This window comes from Jaculus jaculus, chromosome 5, assembly GCF_020740685.1.
Source record: "Jaculus jaculus isolate mJacJac1 chromosome 5, mJacJac1.mat.Y.cur, whole genome shotgun sequence".
Classification (NCBI taxonomy): Eukaryota; Metazoa; Chordata; class Mammalia; order Rodentia; family Dipodidae; genus Jaculus; species Jaculus jaculus.
This window is the reverse complement of record NC_059106.1, coordinates 32,629,195-32,650,689: the sequence shown is the minus strand read 5'-3', so window position 1 is coordinate 32,650,689 and position 21,495 is coordinate 32,629,195. Positions and strand designations below refer to the sequence as shown.

Genomic DNA, 21,495 nt, shown 5'->3' with positions numbered 1-21,495 from the left:
AAAGGAATCACACTGCTGGAGAAACCTTGGCACTCTTACACTCATTTTTTTCTGTTTGCCTCTCTCTGTTTCTCAAATAAACAAATAAGTAAATACATGAATAAAGCAAAAAAGGGCTGGAGAAATGGCTTAGTGGTTAAGGTGCTTGCCTGCAAACAAACCCTAAGGACCCATGTTTGACTCTCCATATCCCATGTAAGCCAGTCACACAAGGTGATACAAGCATGCAAAGTTGCACATGTGCACAAGATGGTGCATGTGTCTGGAGTTCTATTGCACTAACTGGAGGCCCTGGAGTACCAATCTGAACCCCCTCCCCATTATCTCTTATTAAAAAACAAAACAAAACAAAACAAAATCTCTTTAAAAAGAAAGAAAGCTGGGTGTGGTGGCGCATGCCTTTAATCCCAGCACTTGGGAGGCAGTGGTAGGAGGATTGCCATGAGTTCAAGGCCACCCTGAGATGACATAGTGAATTCCAGGTCAGCCTGGACTAGAGTGAGATCCTACCTCTACCTTGAAAAACCAAAAAAACAAAGAAAGAAAGAAGGAAGGGAGGGAGGGAGGGAGGGAGGGAGGGAGGGAGGGAGGGAGGGAGGAAGGAAGGAAGGAAGGAAGGAAGGAAGGAAGGAAGGAAGGAAGGAAGGAAGGAAGCCATCCATCCATCCATCCATCCATCCATCCATCCATCCATCCATATGTGGTGGTGCATACTGCACACCTTTAATCCCAGCACTCAGGAAGCAGAGGTAGGAGGATCGCTGTGAGTTCGAAGCCATCCTCAGATTTGAGCTAGACCCTTCCTTGTGGGGAATAAAAGAGTGAGAGAGAGAAAGCATATGCTTTTAATCCTAGCACGCAGATGGCAGAGGTAGGAGAATCAGTATGAGTTCAAGGCCAGCCTGGGACTACAGAGTGAATTCCAGTTTAGCTTGGGCTACAGTGGGCCCCTACCTCAAACAAAGCAAAACAAAAAAACCATCTGTGACTCAGATACATTAGTATAAGATGCTAACTTAAGAAATTGTTGGACCTATATGAGATTGGTCTAATTAAACACTGATTTCCTTATGATTTATTTATTTTGAAAGTATGTATAGTCTGGGCTTGGTTGGTTAGGCCTGTAATACCAGCTAGTCTGGACTCTGAGGTAGGGGGATCACAGGTTCAAAGCCTGCCCAGGCTACAGTGTGTTTTCAAAGCCAGCTTGGGTAATGTAGTGAGACTATGTCTCAAAATAAAAAGTAAAACGGGTGGGATATAGCTTTGTGGTAGAGTGCTTTCCCCCTAGTACTGGAGGGGGGGAATATGTAAAACACATGTTTATTTCCCTACTACTATAAGTACTATAATCTTCTTTAATAATGTATTTGGAATGTAGCTGGATAAAGATTGATAGCACAAATTGAGTAACTATAAATGTCAACCTGTCCTGTCAGATATGACTTATGTAGAATTAATGTCTACTTTTTCCCCTCTTTTTTTTTTTTTTTTTTTGCCAACGTAAAGTGGCTAAAAGCCAAGGTAAGAAACATTACTTATCATTTGATCCACAGTATTTCCTCTGTATTAAAAGAGGCTACAGAGCCATTAAAATGTGAACACTCTTCTTTCTTTTGTCTGTCTGCTTTTCCCTGTAGGATTTCTGTAGACTAAATGTACTCAAACTTAGATCAGACCAACATCATCTAGCTTGGCTGTGTTAATATATCAAAGACATAGTGACATTTGCGTTTATATAGGAACATTAATTTTGCTAACATTTATTGCTTTGCTCATTTTTTGATAGTTCCCTTGCTTTCATTGACCTAAAATTATGAGGTTTCCCAGACTTCATTTATGAGTTTGCTGCTGGATTATTAGGATAAAGATTATATTTGAGATGAGTATTTTAACAAATCAGCAGAGACCTACTGCTTGCATTTGTGCACATACCTCAGACAGTTTTAGAACTCAGTATTTGTGTTCAGATAAGTCTGATCTCAGTGAACATGTTTGACAACTAAGATATATAACACCATAGTTTCACTGTATTGTGCCACATATTGATATGAATGACACAAAATGATACAAAAAGCTGAGTGCAGGTGGTTCTTTGACTTTTGAAAATGTAGTACTAACCTCTGGGAATCCTCACTTTATATTCTGATATTAAAAAAAACATGGTGTTAAAACACCAAGAGAACAATTTGTTATAAAAATAAAATTTTTCTTTCCACATTTTAGCATGGAAATAACCAGCCTGCAAGAACTGGCACACTGTCTAGAACAAATCCTCCTACTCAGAAACCACCAAGTCCTCCCATGTCAGGCCGAGGAACTTTGGGGTAAGAATTCAACTGCATTTTATAAAATAAGATAGTTCTGCAACTAAGGTCAGTGTATGGATCCTTGCTTTCCTGCCTCTTCCTAGTTTACTGTTTTTCATCCCTATATCCCTGGATGTGATCCAAGATGGGCCTGCCAATTCTATGAGCTTTTGTGTTTGTGTAAATATATAGTTTTAGTTTTCTACTTTAAAAAATTATATGTAAATCTGGGCTGGAGAGATGGCTTAGCAGTTAAACGCTTGCCTGTGAAGCCTGAGGACCCCGGTTTGAGGCTCGATTCTCCACTACCCACGTTAGCCAGATGCACAAGGGGGCACACGTGTCTGGAGTTTGTTTGCAGTGGCTGGAAGCCCTGGCGCGCCCATTCTCTCTCTCTCTCTCTCTCTCTCTCTCTCTCTCTCTCTCTCTCTCTGTCACTCAAATAAATAAATAAAAATGAACAAAAAAATTATATGTAAATCTGATGTAAGTTTTTTTTTCAGTGGACTGACCAGAGGTTCTCACATATATGTACAGTATATTAAGCAACTTGGAATAAGTGGTTTGTTTTGCTTGGTTTGGCTTAGTAGTTTACATCTGTTTCGTTTATTTTATGTACATGTGATGCAAGGTTTCTACCTGGAGAGTCAAACTATGCACTAGCTAGTAAGGGCAGGCCCCTCTGTGCTAGAGCAGCTTCATGGGACACTTAGAAATGTAGGAAAGGTCGTGATCATTCCTTCCTGCCTTGCTTATGTAGCACTACGTATATGAGTGTTTGCCAAGACATTTCTGGAGGATTGTTTTCCTAAACACAGGAAATGCCATATTAGGTTCTAAATTTTAGTGATTTCCCCCCCCCATCTCTCTCTCACACACACAAGTTAAAACTTTTATTTTTAGAAATGTTAGAAATTTCAATGAACTTTTGCAATAGTTTTTCTAAGAAAAGGTAACAAATTCTAATTTTCATGTTAAAGTAACAATTCAGAATTTTGGTTTCATTACTTCATTTATTAAAATTTAAAGAATTTGCGGGCTGGAGAGATGCTTAGTGGTTATAGGTACTTGCCTGTGAAGCCTAAGGCCTCAGGTTCAATTCCCCAGGTGCATGCATCTGGAATTCATTTGCAGTGGCTAGAGGCCCTGTTGTGCCCATGTATTCTTATTCTCTCATTCATATTTTCTCTCTCTCTCGAATAAATAAATAAAAGTTAAAAAAGAGTTGTCTTCTACTTATGAAAAGATCACGATAAATTTGGAAGGGATGCTATTTTGTTTTTCTTATCCATTAGTTCTTGTTTTCTTACTATTCTTAGGCGGAATACTCCTTATAAAACCCTAGAACCTGTTAAACCCCCAACAGTTCCTAATGACTACATGACTAGTCCCGCAAGGCTCGGAAGTCAACATAGTCCTGGCAGGACAGCTTCTTTAAATCAGAGACCAAGGACACACAGGTAAACTTCCAGCTTGAGCCTTTGAACTCAGAGTACATGTTGCTGACTGGTGAAGTAGCACTAGAAAAGGTGCTGATGAAAAGTTAACTTTCGTGATAATGTTGAAGTTAAGGGTAATACTGTGCATATTTTGGATTGTATAAATTGGCTTTTTTTTTTTTTTTTTTTGGTTTTTCAAGGTAGGGTCTTACTCTGGTCCAGGCTAAATTGGCATTTTAATCCCTGTAATGATAATATGTAAACAAATGAGCATGACTGTGTTCCAGTAAAACTGTATTTATGCTGCTTAAATTTGAATTTAGCGTAATTGTCATATGTTTCAAAATAATATTCTTTTGGACTCTACGTATTTAAAAATGTACAAAAGTGGTCTTTGACCACAAGTAAAAACTGGACAGTGGGCTAGTTTTAGCCTACAGTGCATAACTTGCCAAACATATGTTAGATAGAGGCATTTAAACTAGTAGCTGCAGAATATCGTAGGAAGTACACAAGTATTCCTGTGTCACACACAGAGCTGAGGATTAATCTCCTGGTGAGGATATTCAAGACTTAATGTTTAAGCTGTTTGGCTTCATCAAGGTTTGTCTCTTTCATTAAAATGTTTTTTCCCCTTATTCATTATTATGCTATACAATTAAAATTTGATTATATTTGAGATTAAAGACTTATTTAGGCTGTATAAATTTTTACATGAGTATCTTACGTATATATTTATAAATCTTTGTGGGCTTATTGACCAAGTGATGTTGATTTTAGCATATGTGAGCTGGGCACTGTGCTTCATGTCCATAGTCCCAGTTACTTAGGCTGATGCAGGAGGTTGAGACCAGGGGTTTGAAACTAGCCTGGGCAACATATTTATTAGCTCCCTGTCTCGAGTAAGCAGGGAGCTAGTAAACAAACAAATATAAATGATGGGGAATAGAAGGCCATGCCTGCACATACACATGTGTTCACACACATTTGCATTCTTTCTTATTACAAGTATAAGAGACCTTACTAAAAAGAGCTAGACGGCTAGGCATGTACCCAGTGGGTACAGTTCTTGCCTTGCATGCATGAAGCCTTGGGTTTGATCCTGCATAACTATGGATTATGTAACAGTGTAGTCCTCTCTCCGTTTCTCTTTTCTTTCCTTTCATAGGGTCTCACTCTGGCCCAGGCTGATCTGGAATTCACTCTGTAGTCCCAGGCTGGCCATCCTCCTACCTCTGCTTCCCCAGTGCTGGCACTAAAGGTGTGTGCCACCACACTAGGCTTCTTCATTATTTTCTTAGGAGACAGGAGTCTTGCTGTTTTAGTCTAGGTTCAGGATATCTTGCTTCCCCTCCTGGGTGCTGGGATTTACAGGTTTTACTTAGACACTTGTCTGTTATTATTGTTTATAAAGTTTTCAATAGATTTGATTTTGAGTACTGTGTTACTGTATTGACTTTAGAGTTTTAGAAGTACAGTGAAACATAAGAACCATTTCAGGTCTTACAGTGAAGATTTATAATGAAAAGTTAAAATATCTTGTGTATATCCACATACAGGTGACACACACATACTCACATGCATACCATAAATAAAATATTTAGTGGTCTCAGGTATGCTATTAAAATCTTCTTTATAAACCTGTTAATTTTTTTTTCTTTCATATTCTCCCCTTTTAGTGGAAGTAGTGGAGGAAGTGGGAGTCGAGAAAACAGTGGAAGCAGTAGCATTGGCATTCCCATTGCTGTGCCTACACCTTCTCCACCCACTATTGGCCCAGGTAGGTTACTTAATACTTTTATGTTTAATATGTGCTAATATTAATAAGCTTTGTTATAGAAAATTACAATAATTTAGTCATTAGATAAAAATATTTATTAGGCTTTTGACTGTTTAGATATAGCTTAATAACAAATTTAATATTTTTAGATTCTTTTTCACAAAATTGTTAGGATTTTACTAATTGTATACATGAAGTTTATTTTTATTTTTATGTTTATTTGGTTTTTCGAGGTAGGGTCTCACTCTGGTCCAGGCTGACGTGGAATTGACTCTGTAGTCTCAGGGTGGCCTTGAACTCACGGTGATTCTCCTACCTCTGCCTCCCGAGTGCTGGGATTAAAGGCGTGCACCACCACGCCCGGCACATGAAGTTTATTTTAAATATCATTTTTAAATAACCTTTTGGCCATTTTGCTTTAAAAATATTTACCTTGATGAATAGCTATGAATGTTGTTATTTCAGAGGTAAATCATTGTTGTGTGATATTCTAGCCAAAGATCCAGTGCCCTTAAGAGTAATGTTTCATAGGTGATATGTGAACTGTGGTACCTGCTTATTACTGTTTATTGTGACACTAATATATGGTCAGGTTGCATTCAGTTACAGTAGGTAAAGTCTTTGACTTGGGGAGCATTCAGTTAGCTTTTTGATTTCTGGTAAATTAACTGGAGATTTTGAGATAGGATCTTGCTTATGGAGTTCAGGCTAGCCTGAAAGGGAGATTTTACAATGTTAAAAATGTACATTTTACAAGTAGGTATGCTATTGAAAGAATGTTAGTTTTATTTTATTTTTCTCCTGAGGCATAGTCTAACTATTGAGGTTGACCTGGAACTTGATTTGTAGCCCAGACTGGCCTTGAACACATGGTGATCCTTCTATCCCAGTCTGATGCTATCATTTAGATTGGATTTTGGACTTGGAAAAACTGTGAGGTATGCCAGGTTTCATGACAGCTGAGATTGCTATAGAGTAACTTTTTTTCTCTTTCTCCTTTTAAAATTATATTTATTTGCAAATAGAGAGGGGGAAGGAGAGAGAGAAAGAGGGAAGGGGAGGGAGAGAATGAATGCACTTGCCAGGGCCTGTAGCCTCTGCAAGTGAACTCCAGATGTACGTGTCACTTTTTGCATCTGGCTTTACATGGGTACTGGGGACTTGAACCTGGTTCCTTAGGATTTAGCAGGCAAGTGCCTTAACCACTAAGACATCTAAGCCTGAAGTTCCTTCCTTCTTCCCTTTCCTCCCTCCCTTTCCTCCCTCCCTTTCCTCCCTCCCCTTCCTCCCTCCCTCCCTCCCTCCATGAGAGAGAATGGGTATCCACATGAGCCATATGCAAAAGGTGGCACACATATCTGGAGTTCATTTGCAGTGGCTGAAGGCTCTGAAGTATCTTTCTTTCTTTTTTTTTTTAAAAAAAATTTATTGATTTATTTGCAAGGAGAGACGTAGAGATAAAGGGAGAGAATGGGCATGCCAGGACCTCCAGCCACTGCAAACGAACTCCAAATGCATGCGCTACCTTGTGCACGTGGCTTATGTGGGTACTAGGGAATTGAACCTGTGTCTTTAGGCTTCACAGCAAATGCCTTTCCCACTAAGCCATCTCTCCAGCCCTGAAGTAGTTTTAATAGAATGCATTCAAATAGTTCCCAAGTTGGGAAGGACAAGGTTGAGCATACAAAGAATTCCACATTCATACGAGAAATATACATCACTAATCATGGTAGAAACTTAATAGTGAGGTGTTTCAAATAATGAAAACCTAAAGTTCAATTTTGGTGAAATAAACCGACATTTTCTTTTATTAAATTAATTTATTTTTAAAAATTTTTGTTATTTATTTATTTATTTGACAGCAACAGACAGAGAGAAAGAGGCAGATAGACAGATAGAGAATGGGCACGCCAGGGCCTCCAGCCACTGCAAAGGAACTCCAGATGCATGTGCCCCTTGTGCATCTGGCTAATGTGGGTCCTGGGAATCGAGCCTCAAACCAGGGTCCTTAGGCCTGACAGGCAAGCGCTTAATTGCTAAGCCATCTCTCCAGCCCTAATTTATTTATTTGTATTGACATCTTCCCCCACTCTCCCCCTTCCAACTCCACTCTCCATCATACCATTTCTCCCTCTCAGTCACTCTTTTATTTTGATGTCATCATCTTTTCCTCCTATTATGATGGTGTTGTGTAGGTAGTGTCAGGCACTGTGAGGTCATGGATATCCAGACCATTTTCTGTCTAGAGGAGCACGGTGTAAGGAGTCCTGCCCTTCCTTTGGCTCTTACATTCTTTCCACCCTCTCTTCCACCATGGACCCTGAGCCTTGGAAGGTGTGATAGAGATATTTTAGTGCTGAGCACTCTGTCAGTTCTTCTTAGCACCGTGGTGCCTTCTGAGTCATTCTTGAGGTCACTGCCTTTTGAAAAGAGAAACTTCTCTAATCAAAAGTGAGAGTAGCATTAATATATATGGGTATGAACATTAAGAGAAGTGCTTACCAGGCAGTTTGGTGAGTTTAGTGTATACATTTAGCCAGACACCAGCAGATGTTACACCCTAGGACTCATGACTTCCCCTGTCATAGGTTTTCAGAATCAGGCATATATTCCCTCCCATGGAGCAGGCCTCCAGTCCAAGTATAGAGCAGTTGGTCTCCCCCATAACAGATGTGCCACTATTGTACCTGTTGGCTCATTTGCCTACCTGGCCCAACTTAAGGCTTGCAATGTCCACTGTTGAGTATCTCTAGTGCTGATTTCTCTCTGTCCCATTGAACTGCATGCAGTATAGTTTTTCCCAGCTTTTCTGTCAGCTGGTCAACATGGAGGAGGTTTTCAGCTCAGCTCCAACAGGATTTCTCTGACCTTGCAGCACATGTTTATGGCGTCTTCAGCAATGGATCTCTCTCTCTATTCCTGGTGGGAAACCAAGGGCCTCGGTATGGCTTGTAATGTTTTGGGGGCATCAAGGACATCCTTGGCCAGCAACTCACTGGAAGGTATCCCATCCTTGGTACTGAAAATTTTTAAGTAATAATCTGTGGCCTCTGGGTGTTCCATTGTCAAAAAAAAAGTAGGTTTCCATATGACTTATTCATACCCTCTTAGATTTTGATTAGCCTTCCCTTCACCTTTCCTTTACCCAATCTCTTCCCCTGACCTCACTTAGGCCTTTTCACTCCCATCAATCTGTTTTTCTATATCCATATGTACAATACCATCCTATTAAGTCTCCCCCACCCCCCCCCACACACACTTTCTGTTTCCTTTATATTCCCTTTCTAGCCTACTGGCCTCTGCTACTGAGGTTGTTTGTTTTTGTTTTTTTTTTTTCCTTTTGAATTGGGTCTCACTCTAACTCAGGCTGACCTGAATTCTCTCTGTAGTCTCAGGGTGGCCTTGAACTCGTGGTGATCCTCCTCCCTCAGCCTTCTGAATGTTGGGATTAAAGGCATACACCATAATGCCCGGCTCTTCTACTGAGTTTTATTCCTACTCATATAGAAGTCCAATCATTTGTAGCTAGAATCCATCTATTATCTAGGAGTGAGAACATGTGACGTTTGGCTTTCTGGGCTTGGGTTACCTCACTAACTATAATCCTTTCCAGATCATCCATTTTCCTGCAAATTTCATAATTTCACTTTTCTTTATTGCTGGGTAGAACTCCATTGTATAAATGTACCACATTTTCATTATCCACTCATCAGTTGAGGAACATCTAGGCTGGTTCTGTTTCCCAGCTATTGTGAATAGAGCGGCAATAAGCATGGTTGAGCAACTAAGTAGTGTGACAAGTCCTTAGGGTATATGCCTAGAAGTGCTATAGCTGGGTCATATGGTAGACCTATTTTTAGCTGTCTCAGGAACCATTGCATTCCCACCAATAGTGTAGAAAGGTTCCCCCTTTTCTGCATAAAATGACATTTTCACGATATATACACATATATTGATATTTGTGTATGTATACACCCCCCACACATAAAGGAAAATGGGTGTATGTGTGGAGAAGCTAATTTACAAAGACCTTGATAACAGAAATCGCTGATAGATGACCCCAAAAGATAACTAGAGCTGTTAAAGGCACTTAGCTTGCAAATTCCACCACCTCGGGTTAAGTTCTCCAGTATTTAAGTGAACTAAATGCACAAAGTGGTGCATATGCCTGGAGTTTATTTGCTGCAGCAAGAGGCCCCAGTGTGCCCATTCTCATATTCTCTCTCATTGTCACTCAAATAAATGGATTATAATAATAAAAATAAATAACTCACCGATAGAAAGTCTCTGAAAATAAAATGCCTTCAACTGTAACAGTAATAGGAAAACCAGAATTAAGACCCCAGTGAGATAATTATTTTATATCCACTGGATAAATAAAAATCTAGAAGTCAACACATACCAATCTTGGTAAGGGTATGTGGTACTAGGAAACTGCATTCCCAGTAGAGATTAGTTGTTGATATACCTACTTTGCACACTATTTTGTTGTTACCTAGTTAAACAGAACATATACATATCCTACATTTATCAGTTTCATTTCTAGATATTAACCTTACAGCACTAGTTTTCAAAATATGGCTAAGATATCCCTGGAATGGTCTAAGATTCCTTTTTTTTTTTTTTTAAGCTATGGTCTTGCTATACCTCAGGCTGACCTGGAATTCACTACACAGTCTCACACTGGTCTCAAACTCAATGTGATCCTTCTCCCTCTGCCTCTGAAGTGCTGGTATTAAAGGCGTGTGCCACCGTGCCTGAAGTCTAAGATCCTTTTATAGAGGTTTTTGGTGTTGAAGCTTAAGAAAAGTTATCCTAAAGAAACTCAAGAACTGCATTTAGGAATTTTTCCTTCCTAAACAAGTCAGAGTATTCATAAGTGTAGTACTCATAGCACAAATTTCAATGTAACCTAAGTGCTTCATAAGAATATTAACAGTTTTTATGCAAATCAGAAATACAAAAAATATCATAGAGATTTAGCCATTTAGAGGCAATTTAGAAAGCTACAGAGGCCTGGAGAGATGATTCAGTAGTCAAGACACTTGCCTGCAAAGCCTAAGCACCTGAGTTCAATTTTCCAGGACCGATGTAAAGCCAGATGCACAAGGTGGCTCGTGGATCTGGAGTTTGTGTGCAGTGGCTAGTGGTCTAGATGCACCCAACTTCTCTGCCTCTTTCTCCTACGGAATAATGGGGCCTCATGGTGCAGGCATGTTATGCTAGTTGTTGGGGGTGATGAGGAAAGGTCGGCCTGGGCTGCATTGTAAATTCAAGGCCAGCTGGGGCACTTCAGTGAGATATCTTGCCTCAGAATGCAAAGTAAAATGGACTGGGGACATAACTCGGTGAAAGAGGGCTTGACTAGCATGCACGAGACTCTAGGCAGTACCCAGCAAAGAAATAGCTACTGGGCTGAAGAGATGGCTTAGTGGTTAAGGCATTTGCCTACAAAGCCATGGAACTTAAGTTCAGTTCCCCAGGACCCATGTAAGCTAAATGCACAAGGTAGCACATGTGTCTGGCGTTCGATTACAGTGGCTGTAGGCTCTGGCACACCCATATTTTCTTTCCTCAAATAAATAGAAAAATAAATATTTTTTGGTAAAACAAATAGCTACAGGTTTAGTGCTTAGGCCATTGGAAAACCTGTCTGTCCAAAATTAAATATTTGTGAAGGCATTTAAACACTGTTATTTTAAAAATGTTGCTGGGGCTGGAGAAATGGCATAGCAGTTAAGCACTTGCCTATGAAGTCTAAAGACCCCAGCTCAAGGCTCAATTCCCCGGGACCCACGTTAGCCAGATGCGCAAGGAACGCACGTGTCTGGAGTTGGTTTGCAGTGGCTGGGAGGCCCTGGTATGCCCATCCCCCCCCACCTCTTTCTCTATCTGTCGCTCTCAAATAAATAAATAAATGAATAAATAAAAATGAATAAAATATATTTTAAAAATGTAGCTGGATGTGGTGGCACACGCCCTTAGTCCCAGCACTTGTGAGGCAGAGTTTGGAGTATCTCTGTGAGTATGAGGCCATCCTGAGACTACATAGTTTATTCCAGGTCAACTTGAGCTAGAGTGAAACCCTACCTCAAAAAAAAAAAAACACACAAAAAAATGTTTCTATTTAGAAAATGAGCATATGTATAATTAAGACAGTTGGTGTCCCTCTGGGACTTGGGAGCTCAAAATGCCAAACATCAGCATTTTTTTTTTTTCGAGGCAGGGTCTCATTCTGGCCCAGGCTGACCTGGGATTCACTGTGTAGTCTCAGGGTAGCCTTGAACTCATGGCAATCATCCTACCTCTGCCTTCCGAGGGCTGGGATTAAAGGTGTGTGCCACCATGCCTGGCTCATCAGCAATTTTAATGAACAATTTCTACTGTGATTAAGTCTAAGACTTTGCACAATATCTAAGAGAAACTGGACAACTGAATGGAAGGGAAACTAAGATTTTTTTTTAACCTTCTCTGTCATGGCTTGATGTATGCATAGAGCAAGGAGGATAATACTAATTCTGAAGTTGATGTCAAAAGATGCTTTGAATTCTGTTAAGTATTGTCCTTTGATTAGTTGGATATTAAGTTACATGAGCATGAATGGCACACCAAGGCCTCCAGCCACTGCAGATGAACTCCAGATGCATGTGCCACTTTGTGTATCTGACATTATATGGGTACTGGAGAATTGAACCTGGGTCCTTTGGCTTTACAGGCAAGTGACTTAACAGCAAAGCCATCTTTCCAGTCCCCTCTTTGGGTATTTTTGAGGTAGGGTCTTACTCTAAACCAGGCTGATCTGGAACTCATTCTGTAGTTCTAGGCTGGCCTCAAACTGATAGCAATCCTCCTACCTCTGCCTCCCAAGTGCTGGGATTAAAGATGTGCACCACTACGCCAGGTGGAGCATGAATAACTTCTTTTGTTTTGTTGTTGTTATTTTTTGAGATAGGGTCTCACTCTAGCCCAGGCTGACCTGAAATTCACTATGTAGTCTCAGGGTGGCCTCGAACTCACGGCGATCCTCCTACCTCTGCCTCCCAAGTGCTGGGATTAAAGGCGTGTGCAACCATGTCCGGCATGAATAACTTTTTTTTTAATTTTTAATTTTTTTTCCTACTTTTAAAAATTTTTATTAACATTTTCCATGATTATAAAAAAATATCCCATGGTAATTCCCTCCCTCCCCACCCCTACACTTTCCCCTTTGAAATTCCATTCTCCATCATATTACCTCCCCATTACAATCATTGTACTTACATATATACAATATCAACCTATTAAGTATCTTTCTCCCTTCCTTTCTCTTCCCTTTATGTCTTCTTTTTAACTTACTGGCCTCTGTTTGAATAACTTCTTAATGCATATTACTTTGAGTATAGCAAAGTGAATAAACCTTCTACATATGGAGAAACAATAAATTTCTAAATAAAGTTGCCTTAAATGATATTTTGTCAAATTTTCATTTTTGTCTGTTAAAAAGATGTGGTCTATATTACACAACAAATGTGACATTATTTGTTGTGAAATGACAAGTCATATAGGTTTTTTTGTTTGTTTTGCAAGGTAGGATTTCGCTGTAGCCCAGGCTAACCTGGAATTCAATATGTAGTCTCAGGGTGGTCTCATACTCATGGCGATCTTCCTATCTCTGCCTCCTGAGTGCTGGGATTAAAGGACTGACCCACCACATCTGGCTATATTTTTCTTTAAAAAATAGTTTTACTGTAATATGTATGGATATCATTACCTACTAATGCAGTAAAAGTCAAATGATGAGCTGGGGATGATAATGCTTACTGGTTAAAGGGGCTTACTTGCAAATCCCCCTGGCCCAGGTTTAATTCCCAGCCACCCATGTAAAGCTGGCACTAATAAATAAATAATAAAGAGCCGGGCGTGGTGGTGCACGCCTTTAATCCCAGCACTCGGGAGGCAGAGGTAGGAGGATCGCCAAGAGTTCGAGGCCACCCTGAGATTACATAGTAAATTCCAGGTCAGCCTGAGCCAGAGTGAGACCCTACCTCGAAAAACCAAAAAAAAAATAATAATAATAATAAAAGGTGGCTGGGGATATGGTTCAACTGTTAAAGGCTCTTCCCTTTGCAAAGCCTACTGGCCTGAGTTCAGTTCTCTAACCTTTATATAAAGCTGGAATGGCATATGTTTGAGGCAGCTAGAGACCCTGGTATGTATGTGTATGCGTGAACATGCACAGGTGCAAGTAAATAAAAAATTAAGTTAAATGGCAATAGTCATAAATGTGGAAAGTATGTTTAACAGTTTAAGTTTTTTCATTTACTGTGATTTAGCCAGATAATTACATTGTGAATCAAAATTCTGAACTTTTTGACAGTGAAAAGGAAGTTCGTAATCCAGATATGAATACATTCAGAACTAAAGACATTCTTTTAGCTTGTGCTATCTTTGGTATTAATTTTGTTGGAGAGACAGATTATATTCAGTTGTCCTTCCTTTCATAGAGATGGCTCCCTGTACAGTGTCCTTCTTCCCATTGAGCGTGGCTTTATGAGGCCCATAGATAGATTCAGATTCCTTAGATACTCAAATTCCTTATTTAACACAGCATGGTATTTGCATATACCCTATACACATTCTCCTTAATGATACTTGAAATCATTTTGTACAGTTGTTAGTCTGTATTGCTTAGAAAACAACAGAGCCCTGCATGGTGGCACACAGCTTTAATCCCAGCACTAGGGAGGCAGAGAGAGGAAGTTTGCCATGAGTTCAAGGCCACCGTGAGACTACATAGTGAATTCAAAGTCAGCCTGGGTTAGAGCAAGACCCTACCTTGGAGGGTGGGGGGAGAAAAGAGAAAGAAATATGAAACTAGGTGTGGTGGTGGCACACAGGTTTTTTTTTTTTTTTTTTTCTTCCAAAATAGGGTCTCACTCTAGCCAAGGCTGACTTGAAATTCACTCTGTCATCTCAGGGTGGCCTTGAACTCATGGTGGTCCACTTACCTCTGCCTCAACCACGCCCAGCTGCACACACACTTTTAATCCCAGCACTCGGAGGTAACGGTAGGAGGATCTCAGTGAGTTCAAGGTCACCCTGAGAAGACATAGTGAATTCCAGGTCAGCCTGGACCAGAGTGAGACACTACCTCCTCGAAAAACCACACACACACAAAAAACCACCAGCACAGAAATGTGTACATTCTCAGCATGGATGCCAATACTATTTTTTGTGTGAATATTTTCCATCTCAAGTGTGTGTCCCATTTATACATAACCAACTGTATTTGGAAATGTGCAAAAAACTTAAGATGTAGCATTACCAAAATACCATTTGGGATTATGCTTTTTGGAAAGGTTAATAATGCTTTGTATTTACTTTTGTAACTCTCCAAGCTGTAGTCATTTGTCCCTGTTTTTAAATTCAAATATAGAGTTCATTTGATTATTCTTTGTCCTTGTTTCTTTATTTTGTGCTGTGGGTCTTCAAAGTAATGGAGAGCCCCTGTTCTGCCAGCTCAGGTGTTTGTAATGCTTGAGTCTATTTGTTGGTTGCCTTTGACTAATGCTTTTCAGCCACCCCTGGCTCAGCTCCCGGTTCCCAGTACGGCACAATGACCAGGCAGATTTCTCGACACAACTCTACCACTTCTTCGACATCTTCTGGTGGATACAGACGGACTCCCTCTGTGACTGCCCCATTTTCTGCTCAGCCTCATGTTAATGGAGGTCCACTTTATTCTCAGAATTCAAGTAAGCGTGTGCTTTGCAGGCATACAGCAACAGTGGAGCTCCTTTTGAAGGAAATTATTTGAAACTGTTATTCTTGCCCGTGATAGACAACAATTGAAACTATGCTATTTCATGTTGATTTTTGCTGAAGAATGTTAATCTTTGAATAACCATCTTAAAAATACTTGCTTATGAATAACCCTCTTAAAAATACTTGCTTACCCTACTCTCAAATTTACTTGAGTATACTTAGTATACCAAAGTTTAATGCCTTAATGTTTGTATTGTTAAAGTATAAGTTGAACAAGAGAGCAAACTATCTGAAATATATTAAATAATTTACATTGGCATACTTGCAATAGTTTAGTAATGGTAGAAGCAAAACAAGCATTGTGAAAGGTTTCTTCAAACAATAAAAAGAAATTGCTGGCTATCACTTTTAAGGTTGTTAACGTATACTGAAACTTGTTCGGAATCAACTAAAAACTTTTGTGATGCCTACTTAAAAACTCTGAATAATTCTAACAGTGGGAAAGATTTTCTTTAGCTTACCTCAAATTGCACATCTCAATACTATTCACAGTCAGTGTTTAAAGCCCATATGATTAGGGAATTAGAAAATATTAGAAACTTTGAATATTGAAAAGAAAGTTTGGATATTGAAGGGTAGTCGTTAAGCTCACTTTCTATATCAAGGCATTTAATGCAAAAAGACAAAAAGAAAATTAATAAGCCTGTTGGCCAGTATTTGTTTTTGGCTTGAAGTTGTGGTTATTGGGCTTAGATTGAAACAAGCTCCACCCCCCCCCCCCATGGTAGCTTTTTTTCTTTTGTAGCTATTTTTTAGAACTGTTTGCTATATAAAAAGCACCGAATTTTCTGTGTTCACATAGAAAAGTTTTTTGTTTTGTTTTGTTGTTTGGTTTTTCTGAGATATAGGGTCTCTCTGTAGAACAGGCTGACCTGGAATTCACTTGATCCTCCTACCTCTGCCTCCCAAGTGCTGGGATAAAAGACGTGCGCCACCATGCCTGGCTCAGAAAGTTATTTTTTTTTTTAATTTATAATGAATATCATGAATATGTATTTGAAAGAAAATACTTACTTTTGGCTTTTAGTGGGTTTTTTTGTTGTTGTTTGTTTCTTTTCTTTATTTTTAGTTAGCATCTCACTTTAGCTAGCCCAGGCTGACCTGGAATTCACTCTAGTTTCAGGGTGGCCCAGAACTCAGGAACTCATGCCTAGGGTCACAGAGATTCTACTGGGATTAAAGGTGTGCGCCACCATGCCCATCTGGCTTTTTTTTCCCTCCTCCTCTCAAGGTAGGGTCTCACTCTAGCCGGGACTGACCTGGAATTCACTATGTAGTCTCAGGGTGGCCTCCTACCTCTGCCTCCCCAGTACTGGAATTAAAGGCATGTGCCATCATGCCTGGCTTTTTTGTTTTTAATGTCAACATAAAAAAAGTTTTATTTGCTTATCTATTTATGTTGGTACTGGGGGATTGAACTCAGGTCTTCATGCTTGCAAGGCAAGCAGTTTACCTGATGAGCCATCTTTCCAACCCTGGCTTTGGATTTTTTGATAGAGTTTTGTTATATAGCCCTTGCTGGCCTAGTATTATGTAGAATATGTTGGCCTTGAACACATAGTAATTCTTCTGCCTTAGCCTCCAAATACTGGGATTGTAGGTGAGCATCACCATTCCCTGCTCAAAGCAGAGCTATTAGAAACCATTTTTTGGTTTAAATTTTAGCTTTTAAGAGTAATTGTATTATAGCAAATTGAAAACTACTTAGGTACAAATGTCCAAATTGACAGATAATCTCAACTATACAGACCCTTTTCCAGACTGAAGTTTTCATTCAAGTACCAAATAACATTAAACATTACCTGTTAGTACTTATCTCATATTTTCCCTGGTCTCTGATAGTATTAAAAGGTAGTTAGTGTGTGAATATTCATAATTTGATAATCTACCATGTTAATTTTATGAACTTTAATTTATTTCCATATCTTACATTTTTAGATCCCATTTTTATGTTAATTATTTTTCTTTTTCCCACTTAGTCTTTTAAGTCACTCTGCAAATGCTAATCCATGCCTATTTAGTTTTAACAGTACTTGAGGGCATTTATGTTCAGACATGACATTTACTTCGTGAATATCTCAACTTCTTTTGAAATTGGAACCAAATTTGGCCTAAAGTTTTTAAGTATATTTCGTTTTATATAATTATCCTTCAACATGAGTTACTGTTGTTGGTGGTGTCATTTTACGAGTATGTAAGTGTTTTTAGTGTTTGGATGTGTGTATTTTCCCATTTGTCTAAATGTGGTCTAAGCATTAGTGTCTTCACAGTGTAACTTAACTTGTCTTTACAACTAACCAGCATGGCTAGTAACTAAGGGGTATTTCTTAAAATTATTTTGGCTAGTTGAACTTTAAAAAAAAAATCTTTTAACATTTTAACAGTCTTCAAAAGAAACTCAAAAGTTTCTTAGTAAACTCTGCTATTTCTAGTGATATATACACACATTGCTTTGTTAAGTTGTTGCTTTGGTGAACTCTGGCTCTCTTTCAAATTTTCATGCTTACCAGCAAAATTTGTGCTGGATTACCTGAAGTAACACCCAGATGGTGTGACCCTTGGGACCCAGCACATGGTCTACTGGTCAGCTAACTTTTGCCGATGGGCCCCACCACATAAGAGCTGAGTTCTGCCACCTATACCTGCTGACTTCTGAGTTACCCTGAGACACAGCAGTTGAGCACATGAGTGTTACTTCTGGCGAGGTTCAATTTTAATACACTGAAGAGTTGGTAGTAATTTTCTATCATGTCCCTTCCTGAGAAAAGTTTGTGAATGTGTTTCAAGCTAGCTAATGATTTGTTAGAAATTTAGTGCAAATAATGGTATATTTAAATTCATTAGACATCAGGGTTCCCTTTTACAAACCCCTAAAGAGGTCATGGCCTTTGATGCCTTGTGAAACTGAATAATTTATAACATGGATATGGAAAACTTTTACCCCTTAATAAATTTAGTGATGCTTTTGAGCTGGGCATGGTGGCGCATGCCTTTAATCCCAGCACATGGGAGGCAGAGGTAGGAGGATCACCATGAGTTTGAGGCCACTCTGAGACTCCATAGTGAATTCCAGGTGAGCCTGGGCTAGAGTGAGACCCTACCTCGAAAAAACAAAAAACAAACAAACAAAAAAAAAAATAGTGATATTTAAAAAATAAAACTACCAACTTAAAAAATAACAAGTTCAGTTTACAAACAAGGGTTTTCTCTGGAAAGTTATGTGTAGATTTAAGTATAAGAACTATCTTAAAAGGGAATCTGTGAATTAACTGGCTTATTTACATACATGTGTCATCAACAGATACATGATATATTTGTTTTGTTTTGTTTTCAATTTACATTACCTTAAAAGTTAGACAAATCTGTTAGTTTATAGTGTTAAAAAGCAAAAACATTCTGGAAATTTGTAGTTGTTTTATTATCTCTTTTACAGTCTTAAAATGTAAAAACCATTGTGCTATAGTAAATGTTCTAGTGAATTAAAAATTCCCCCACATAAGATAATATCAAATGAAGTATATTTGTTCTTTTATGCATTTAACCAATTGGCACAACTTGGCTTTAAGTTGGGTGTGGGAACTGAACTTGAAGGTTCTACAAGTTCTTGTTTTGTTTTGTTTGTTTTGTTTTGATTCATTTGCAGCGTTCTTTGCATACTTATTTGTGTTTGTGGTCCTTGTAACTGACTTCTGCTTTTTGTTTGTTTCCTTTTCTTTCCTTTATCTGTTTACTCCCCCATACTGTGTTGTTGTTGCCAGTTTCTGTTGCTCCACCCCCTCCCCCTATGCCTCAGTTGACTCCACAGATACCTCTCACAGGCTTCGTGGCCAGGGTGCAGGAAAACAGTAAGTTTGCAAACACCGAGCGGCAAAGAATAGCGACTGTCTCCTTTATAGCATGCATGGCTGATGAGTCATCATTTTCCTTACTTTGATTGAAAAGCTAATCTTATCTTGAGAAATAGGTGCAGATGTCTTCAGGTTTTTTTCCTCTTGTGTGCATGATTACTGACCCACGTCAAATTTAAAACCACAGCTTTCTTGAGTGTTCAGATGACCTAAAACGTGAATTCTAATACATGCATTTATTAGGGAAATCATATTCAAATTCAAAACTGCAAAGAATTAGAAAACATTTTGTAGTTGGACATGGTAGTACATGTAGCCTGTAATGTTAGCATCAGGGTGCTTAGGCAGGAGGGAGCTTGATGTATTTGAGGCCAGCCTGGGTTTATAGAATGAGCTTAGGACTAGTGTGGGCTCTATAGTGATACCCTGTGTCACAAAACAAAAACCCAAAGCAAAAGAAAACATGTTACATTAAACAGAATTATCAAGACATAGTAGATAATGGTTATACTTATAAATTAGGGAACTGGACAGATGTTTTCCCCCTTAATTACTCCATATTTTAGAGAATTGTTGTAATCTCAGATCTTTATACACAAACGATTTTAAACCTGTAGGAAAGTTTCCTGATGAAAATGAATTCCCAAAATAAGTAAGTTACATCCATGCTGTCCATCTTAGTGTAAGTGGTGAGGAGTGTAGAAGCCATGTCATAGCATGGCTATATGCAGGCCAATGAGGATTATGTGTCAACATGTATGTCTGTCAGTTAAGTGAAGGTCAGGCTTATTGGTTTCTCTTAGCTGCTTTTAGTTTTTAGTGTCATTAGGATAGGTTATATTGCTGCCTGGTAATATTGAGGCTACAGAAGAGGCATGAGTAACTATATGGCCAGTGACTATTGTGCAGCAAGTGAGAAATCCCTTTTACTTGATTAATTTGATGCCAGAAATGTTAATCAAGATGTTCTAGTTATAATCTCCTTCATTTGGGACTATCACTGTAAAACAGATTTCAGAATGACTTCAGTATATTTGTAATTCACTTTACTAGTCCGTGCTTCAGGAAAGGACATTGTGGAAAAGATTCAGGGTTACATGCTAGAACACAAATGTTGTAGGACAAAGTATCTTCCTTCACAAAATACATGATCTGAGGGGCTTAGTATTATCCTCACTGTTAACTTAGGTTGGAAAACTTTTGTGTTAAAACATTCAAAATATAAATGAATCTTACATCTTTAAAAATAGGCAAACAAGAGTAGATTGTTGGCCACTCCTTATTTTGGTAGTGTTGGGGACTAACTCGGGGCCTGGTTCATGGCTAGGTTTTAGTGCCTTCCCAGTGAGCTACATATCCACCCCACACAGGCTCTCCCTATGTCACTGAGGGTGTGCGATCATAGTGTGTGCTATCTTGCTTACCTAGCAAGATTGCTGATCATAATGGCACAACACTTTAGAAACAAAACCTACAAGTTTGAAAACTCAGCCAGGTCATCTTCTTGACCTGCTGTATTACTATACTTAAAAGTAGCCACTAAATGTCAGTGTTGTGGGTCCAAAGAGCATTAACTTTTCAGTAACATTTTAATAATAGAAATCTAGTTTTCATATATATGTATTTTTTGGAGGTAGGGTCTTCCCCTAGGCTGACCTGGAATTCACTATATAGTCACAGGGTGGCCTCGAACTGATGTCGATCCTCTTACCTCTGCCTCCCAACTGCTGAGATTAAAGGTGTGTGCCATCGTGCCTGGCTTTCATGTGCATTCTTGCCAAAGAAACCCTTTACACAAGTCTTTCAGTTGTTACCAAGTGTATGAACCTGTCACTTATTTTGTACCACTCATTTTCCATATTTGTTTGGAAATACTTTGCTTTTCTTCCATCAGTTTCTTTGGCACTCAAAGAGAGAGAACAAGAAATGCATGTAACTGTTAACCTGACCTGTTTTAGTTTGTGATATGAGCTCCTAGGTCAGAAGTGTGTTCCCATCTCTTTGTTATTAACATCGCAAAGCAGTTTTTAACCAAGTGTGTTTGACAGATACAATTTTAAGGCAGAAACTCGGATTGACCAGACTTCTTTCATAAACTGAAGCAAATCTTTAGAGTTGGACATAAAGACAATTGAGTGAAAATACTAAGTAAGTTAAGCAACATAGATAGTTTGTACATTAAGCCAAATTTCAGGATATGAGCTGTGACTGATGTCAGCTCTGGGTTCATACCTATTTTACTCTCCTCCATGTTAGGAACCTTTGTAGATAGAGTAGTGGTATAGGCAAAGATAGGGTGGATTAACACATATGGA

General features: G+C 39.0%; 1 protein-coding gene across 8 annotated transcripts in view; it reads left to right on the top strand.

The window, feature by feature from the left end:
* Positions 1-21,495, top strand: part of Abi1 (abl interactor 1) — a 101,693-nt gene that overhangs the window by 76,664 nt on the left and 3,534 nt on the right. The window contains exons 4-9 of one of the 8 annotated variants that reach the window (XM_045149010.1): positions 1,510-1,524; positions 2,227-2,327; positions 3,629-3,769; positions 5,428-5,528; positions 15,101-15,262; positions 19,091-19,177. In XM_045149010.1, the coding sequence (XP_045004945.1) occupies positions 1,510-1,524; positions 2,227-2,327; positions 3,629-3,769; positions 5,428-5,528; positions 15,101-15,262; positions 19,091-19,177 (607 nt within the window). Of the gene's footprint in view, positions 1-1,509; positions 1,525-2,226; positions 2,328-3,628; positions 3,770-5,427; positions 5,529-15,085; positions 15,263-19,090; positions 19,178-21,495 lie in introns of all 8 variants that reach the window. The other 7 variants (XM_004659762.2, XM_004659763.2, XM_004659766.2 and 4 more) reach the window with 7 other exon arrangements.